A 7,499-nucleotide genomic window follows, 5' to 3' on the forward strand; every position below is an offset into this window, starting at 1 on the left:
GATCGGACCAGCTTTTCTCTGGGCACCTTAGGTTAGACAAACGTGCGTGGACTCATGGTCACCTCTGGCTCTTCGGCATGTACTCTTGTGCATATATGCAGGGGGGTTCAGCTGACGCCCATTACATTTTTGATTAGGTCATATTGTTATATAATTTATCAGTTAAAATGTGATGGTAGCACTATTTTAATCTTTCTAATTAAAAAAAAGTTTGACATATAAAATATTAATTACATCAATCAATTTGGACAGAGGAGTGTTCAACTCCTCACGCGTGTTTGTTTGCAAAGAAAACTCTTAATCAACATAGGTTTAATTACGTGTGGTTCTCTTTATTTTTTTAATATAGGTTTCTAATACTAATCAATGATTGATTGTATCTGAGCATCTCCCTTTAATATTACAATTAAAACATATTCCTAGTCTTTTTTTTTTGTCTTTTTAACTAATATGTTTTCATAATCAATCAATGATTGTGATTGATTTCTCGTGCACCTCTATATAAACAGTTTTAGTCACCTTTTTACATATTTCTTTTTGTTATCTTTCAGTAAATTTTTCCCTATCGTCGACAACCTTTATAATTAAAAACTTGTAATTATGGATGTTTTAGCTTTATTTAAAAAATATCGTAAAAGAAAAGCAGTAGAACAGTCGACACCATCTGAAGGTCCTCCAAAATTTCAAAATATGAGCAATCGTCGAGGACAATTATAATTGCTAAAGGGAGATTTGTTATTTTGTTTAGCTTTTGTTTTCGAAGTATTCTAATGATTTATAAGTATTTAAATTATTCAATAAAATTATATTTTTATTTTGTGTGGCATTATTGTTTAAACTCTTGACCCTTCTACTTGTGGTTTCTGGCTACACTACTACATATATGTCTTCTTTTTCAGCTTGAACTGGAAGTGAGCTGCTGCATACAAGCAACCCCAGCCCCGCCATTCTCGATCGATCCATGCATGCTTTTTTGTTCTTTGCTTTTTCCTCAAAGAATACTGCATGTAAAGGTTCATAGCCACAGGATCCCACCCAAATATAAAACACTGCAAATAGACAAAACCACATATAAATGAAGAATACGTTTTGGATGATGATCACCACCTTCACAAAGGAATAGACTCCCCCTAACAGAAGATTGCATTGAACCCATCGATCATTGAGACGATGAGAAGTAGTAGTAGGCGTGGTTCGTACAACATTTGGTTAAAAATATTATTGCTTGAAAAAATATATATAAACCCTAAACTCTGAAGTAGGTTAATTGATTTAACCGACCCTTTCAAAATAATTTTTTTTGATTACTAAACCCTAAACCATATATATATTACTCGATTCACACATGCTTTATTTTATTTCATAGAGATTATTCCGACTAATTGAAACGATACAGACTGATAATCGACATGTTTTTTGTGGGTGACGAAAATTCCATATAGGAGTTTGACACACCAATAAATAAGAACTGGAACGCGAGTGTTGACCTGGAATGATTTATTGAGACGCTTCCGTTGGCTTTTTAACTAGAAGCTTGATGCTCAAGTCAGTTTTTGTCATAGACAAGTGTAGTATAAAGAATCAGAATCAGATCGAGTCAGAATGCCTTACCTGATCTTTTCGCTACCTATTTTAGGCGCATGATCAATGACTTGGTGGGCAAGACTACTTGTAGAACAAGTTTCTAATATTAACGACACTTTTATGAAAATCTAATCTTCATTGTCATCCTTATTGCTATATTGAAGTGCACTTATATACATAATTATTGCAGAGCATCTTCAGTATACGATGTGTATCTACACATACATGAACGATCAAGATTAGTGAACATAATATAAAAACGTGGTGGTCAAACATATGAATTGTTATGAATGGTTAAGATTGCGTCGTGTATTTACACGTTGTGCATACAAAAATTTCTAATAATTGGTTGTTGTCTTAACTGTTAACCATTGTGTTAACTTGAGTATTGTTTGCGAGGCAGTCCGTTTAATAAACCCGGCCCAAATGTCCAGGATGCGTGCACGGCACGTGCCTCAGAGGTTTTAGATCACCTTCCTCTTCGACTCCTCCTTAAACCCTCACCCCCTTTTCTTCTCCCCTAAAACCCTCACACTCTTCCTTCTCAAACCAGACCTTCAAATTCCACCATGAATTAAACCCAGAACCCAGAACCCATCTCCCATTTCCACTTCCAAAACCCACGTACCCTTAAACCCTAAACCCCCAATTTTCCACCATGAGACGCCACCTCATCTCCTCCTCCTCTTCTCCTCTCTTCTCTCTCCAAATCACCCACCTCCTCTTATCCTCCTCAAGGCACTTCAGCTCTTACTCTTCTCCAAGACGAGACGATGAGATTCGCAACGTGAGGGTTTCGGTATGGTGGGACTTCGAGAATTGCAATTTGCCGTCCACCGTCAAGCCCTTCAAGATCGCCGGCACCATCACGGCGGCGCTCCGGGCCAATGGGATCAAGGGTCCCATTCAAATCACTGCCTTTGGGGACATGTTTCAGCTCTCTAGAGCCAACCAGGAGGCCTTGTCCTCTACAGGGATTAGTCTCAATCATGTTCCTAGCGGTTTGTCTCTCCTCCTTTGCTTTAGTTCAACTGCTTTTTCGAAATTTATTATTGGTTGAAATGAATTGCATATGTGTAGTTTTCGGCGTAATGCGTGATTTAAGTAGTAGTTAAGTAGCCTATAGGAAGTAGCTTTGTGTTGGGATCATGTGAGACCTAAGAACCAGTGTAATGCAAATTATGCATTTTGTTTTTGAAGCACAAATGTGGAGTTAAAATCTCTGCTTGCGGAAACTAGAGCAACTAGTTTACTTTGTTCTTGTATGCTTATAACCGATCAAGCGTCCAATATATTCTTCTCTCCGCTGTCTAATCCTTTTAATGTTTAAACGGGAGCAAAGGTAGTTGATTATCTCTTTCCAACTACATCCAACTATTGTTTTAAGTTTATATTTGGTGGCTTGTTTCCAAACTGTTAGTTTTTATTTACTTATGCTCAGGAGTGATACAAAGATTGCGTCTTTGTTTATAGGTTCACCTAGGCTTAGTCAATTGTTCAAACTCAATATACTATAATTGTCCTATCTTTTCATTTTCTTTGTGGAATTGTGCACTAGTTCTTGGTTAATCTTATGTTTCCTAACGTGCTTTTTTATAGTCCCACTCCGGCAGGACCAAGTAATCCTAGTGTCCAAGAAATGACTTTTGCCCATAATTTCAAGACCTAAACTCTCTAGGCTAAACAAAGTTCAGTTTGATGGAGACCTTTGATGGTCAAGCTGTCCAAGCAGTGTTCAATGCCACTAGAGCTTCCTTATTTTCTTGTGCTTCATTGCACCATCTTGCGCTTGCTTTGTTCCGTATCTTTACGCATTCAAATTGTAATTTTCCAGTCTAGATCCTAGGCCTGGCACCTACCAAATTATGTTGTTAATCATGACTATCTATATGTTTTGAAAGAGATAGGCCTTATAAGTTTGGCCTATGTATGCGCACTAAGGAAAAAAAATTTCACCTTATTGATAATCATCTAGTACGAAAGTTCCAAATGCTATAGTTTGTCGAAAGATGATTTTGTATGTGGGAATGTTTAATGTACCTTAAATTAACTTCTGCAACTCAGTACTCATTATTCTTTCTTGCTATGAATTAAAGTTTTGAATAATACTTTTGCTAGGGTGGGACATGAAAAAGTATTTGGACATAAAAATCATGAAATGAATAAAAATGTTTTTTGATTTTTGGGTGTCTCAGTTTAACATGTGCACATATCTGTGCATTTCTAAACACACGCATAGACATACTCGTTCAATTTTATAATCTCTTCTTCCATTCTAACCAGGTTCTTATGTCATATATCCATGATTGCAGGTGGAAAGAACAGTGCAGATAGGTCTCTCTTGGCAGATCTTATGTACTGGGTGTCTCAGAATCCCCCACCAGCACATTTATTTTTAATTTCTGGAGACAGAGACTTTGCTAGCATTTTACACAAGTTAAGAATGAACAACTATAATATATTGCTAGCCACTTTAGACAATGCTCCTGGTGTCCTTTGTAGTGCTGCAAGTATCATGTGGCCATGGCATGATCTGCTTATGGGTGACAATCTCACAGGAAGGTATTTCAACCAACCGCCTGATGGTCCCTATGGTTCATGGTATGGCCATTACAAGGCGCCTCTTGAAGACCCATTCTCATCCACTGAGCAGCCAGCAGTTTCCCAGTCTGAAAGGCTACCTGAACCTGGTTCTGATTCTAAACTTCAAATGATTCCTACTGGCTCAGAGTCTAAGCCTTCTGCAATTCCTAAAACTCTTGTCGAGCTGATTCGCAATATATTGAAGTCACACCCTAAAGGAATGTCCGTTTCTGAACTTCGCGAGCAGTTGGAAAAATATAATGTGAGCTTGGAAAGACCGTTCTATGGCTATAATAAGTTATCCTGCTTTCTTGCATCAATGCCCGATATTTTGAGGCTCAGGCCAGTAGGTTCTGGAAATTTTATGATACACGGTGTTACCCCAAAATCAGCTGAGTCATTCATGCGGAATCCTGGTGATAGTGATAATGGACAGCGGCGGGATTGTGCTCCTGAACCAAAGTTGGAGGAGCCTTGTCAAGAATTGCAACAACCCATTTTACTGGATAGTACTTGTACTAGTCCTGTAGATGGCAAGTCACTGTCACCTCCTTCGCCTGAGAAACTTTCTTCCATTGATGGGAAGTCACTATCCCCTCATTCTCCTGATCATATGAAGCCTCTACTGGCGCCCATTGATGAAAAAGGTGTTGAAGTAGCTGAGGCACAAGAAACTGAGCCTGATTTGCCTCCTGCGGTTGGACAAGATTTTGAGTCTGATGTTGGTTATTTTAAGAGGATTTGGAGAAAGTGGTTTGGCAGTAGAGTTGATGTTTCAGGTACTAGCTGCAACAATGAAGAACAAATTCACACTTCTGGAGAGGGTACCGAGAAGGAAGGTCATGAAACTCTGGAGAAACATTGTACGAACGTTAATAACTGTGGAAACGGAACACTTGAGGAACAGACATCTAGGTGTCAGCTTGTTGATTCAGTACCTCCAGCCTCATCATCTTCATCCCATAATGAATCTTCTGTAGACAGCAAAACTGCGACAAGCTATGAAGTGAATGCTGATAAATCACATCCAGGGCTTTTTAACCAGATAGTGCAGAGGTGTAAATTTTGGAGAAGTAACCCGAGTGATCAATCCTGTGACAAAGCGAAGTTGATGGAATCTCACTCTCAAGAGCATGAGCTCTTCTCTATTTCTTTTTGGGGAGATTTGGAATCATTTATGGGCACACCTAAAGGATCAGTTATTATCTCTGAATCAAGGACCAGGTTCAATTTATACTTTCATTTTTTTCTATTATATATGCTTCAAGTCACATCAATGCACAAGAATTGTCAAGTTGCTAGATTGTTTCTCGAGTTGCAGTCAATTAAATGAATTGCATCAAGTGGCTGAATTGGTTTTAATTGTTGGTATAAAAATCTATCTTTGTTTCATTGAGAATACAAGATTGAGCAGTCCCTTTAGGGTTGAAACATCTATGAGGAACCTGAAGCTATGGTCTGTTTTTTTGTTTTCTTAAACTTCTGTTTCCCACCACGTTTCTAATGTAGACTTATAGTTTCCTAATGATGTCGAATATTCGGTCAACCAATTGGATTGTTTTTGATGATTTTCTGTGGCACTATTGTTTGAACGTTTCATACAGTTTCTTAATGCTCTCCTGGTTTCCAATTATCTCAGGGAAGAGATGGCTCTCAATCTTCAAAAGGAAGGGCCTTTGGTTCTTAGATCTCTCGCGAAGTGTGATCTCCTTCAGTTGGTAGATTTGTTAATATCAGAAAAGAAATGGGTGGAAGAATTCCCCTCCCAAACATCACCATTCAAACCTCCTCAACGTGATGGAGAGACGTCTCTGAATCATTCCCATCCTTCAGGTAGGCTGAGTTCCATCTTTTCTAATATACCATCCAGAGATGAAATGCAGAGATCACCAGGACCTGGAGAGGAAAAATGTAAGAATATTCCTCATACTGGAGTTTCACTACCTTCCGTCAAGAATCGTCTCTCAAATGAGTATAGAATTAAGATACTAGCCGACTGCCAGAAGCTTGTAAACGAGAAGTTAAAGGAGTGCCCAAATGGATATAACATGGCAGTATTCAGACAACAATTCCTTGATAGATATGGGTACCATCTCGATTTGAAAATGCTTGGTTATGGAAAGTTGGTGGATCTACTACAATCATTGGATGGAGTAAAAGTAGATTCTACTTTCATTGTTCCTTTTTCTAAGACTCCTGAAGCTTGTGATAGGAAGACTGTTCCTGAAATCAAAAAACATATGGCCAGTCATCCAGTTTTTAATTCAGATAATCATTTTTCTGGTTCAAGAAAGGAAGATAATAATGCCTCTCCGTGGGATGAGCTGGGGCAGATTACCAAAGCTGTCTATAACAAGAATGTTGTGGCAGTAGCACCAAGGAGGAAAAAAATGAAATCAACAGGTTTTGATTATGAACCATCCCTTTCAGACAATTCAGATTCGGATGGAGAGGCTTCGTCTGGAACTGCGCTGGAAGAACAAGGCAAGGGCAGAGTGAACAAGGTAGGCAGCTCTCTATTGGAAATCCTTGATCAGTGGCATGAAAATAAGGGTAACTCAAAGACAGTTGATTGCAGAAAGCCATATGCTTCACATGGAGTCGGCACAAATCTGGGAGATCATTCGCACAAGAGCTACAATTTTGTTGCAGAACCACTTTGTGATGAGAAAAGCAAATCCATTGATGACATACTAGGTACCAAAAGGAAATTAAGTGAATCAAGGATGGAGAGCTAGATACCATATACGATTTGGCTATTCATCAGTTTCTATGGCTTTAATTAACAGATTCGATTTTGATTATTTAGTCATAATGCGGCTTGTAGTCGTAGAGTAGATTTTGAATGATTGCCTAATTTTCAGAGATACTACTCTTGCCTTGTCAGCATGATTGGTTACTGAGATTGTATGAGTTCTTTTATATACTAGGATTTGCACCCGCGTCCAATTCGAAAAGGCCAATTGGGTTTATGCACGTTTTAATTGCCAATATATATCCCTTCGTTAAAGAAAGATGGCAAAACTGTTATTAAGGAAAAAATAAAGGGACAAAAACGTGAATAAAGACAAATGGCAGAAGCGTGAATAAACAGGAAACAAGGACAAAAATATAACCTCACGGGTTGCTTATGAACAGTAGGTCGGCCTGCACCTATTTTACTATATACGTAAATATGGATTCAAATTCACCGATCAACCACCATCTAGATTGGTGACGTATGTTTTTTTTTTTTTTTTTTATCAACAATAATTTATCAACAATAAAGTAAAACAATTTAAAAAGATATGTGTCACAAATCTAGATAGTGTCATTAGGTGGTCAAGTAAAAG

The 7,499-nt window shown here is 38.2% G+C and overlaps 1 protein-coding gene across 1 annotated transcript; it reads left to right on the forward strand.

The window, feature by feature from the left end:
• The first annotated feature begins 2,115 nt into the window (after positions 1–2,115).
• Positions 2,116–7,114, forward strand: LOC101308022. Its single transcript, XM_004288270.1, has 3 exons — positions 2,116–2,585; positions 3,897–5,391; positions 5,807–7,114. The coding sequence occupies exons 1-3, from the start codon at positions 2,243–2,245 to the stop codon at positions 6,903–6,905; spliced, it is 2,937 nt and encodes a 978-aa protein (XP_004288318.1). The 5' UTR covers positions 2,116–2,242; the 3' UTR covers positions 6,906–7,114.
• The last annotated feature ends 385 nt before the right edge of the window (positions 7,115–7,499 follow it).

Source organism: Fragaria vesca, linkage group LG1 (genome assembly GCF_000184155.1).
Source record: "Fragaria vesca subsp. vesca linkage group LG1, FraVesHawaii_1.0, whole genome shotgun sequence".
Classification (NCBI taxonomy): domain Eukaryota; kingdom Viridiplantae; phylum Streptophyta; class Magnoliopsida; order Rosales; family Rosaceae; genus Fragaria; species Fragaria vesca.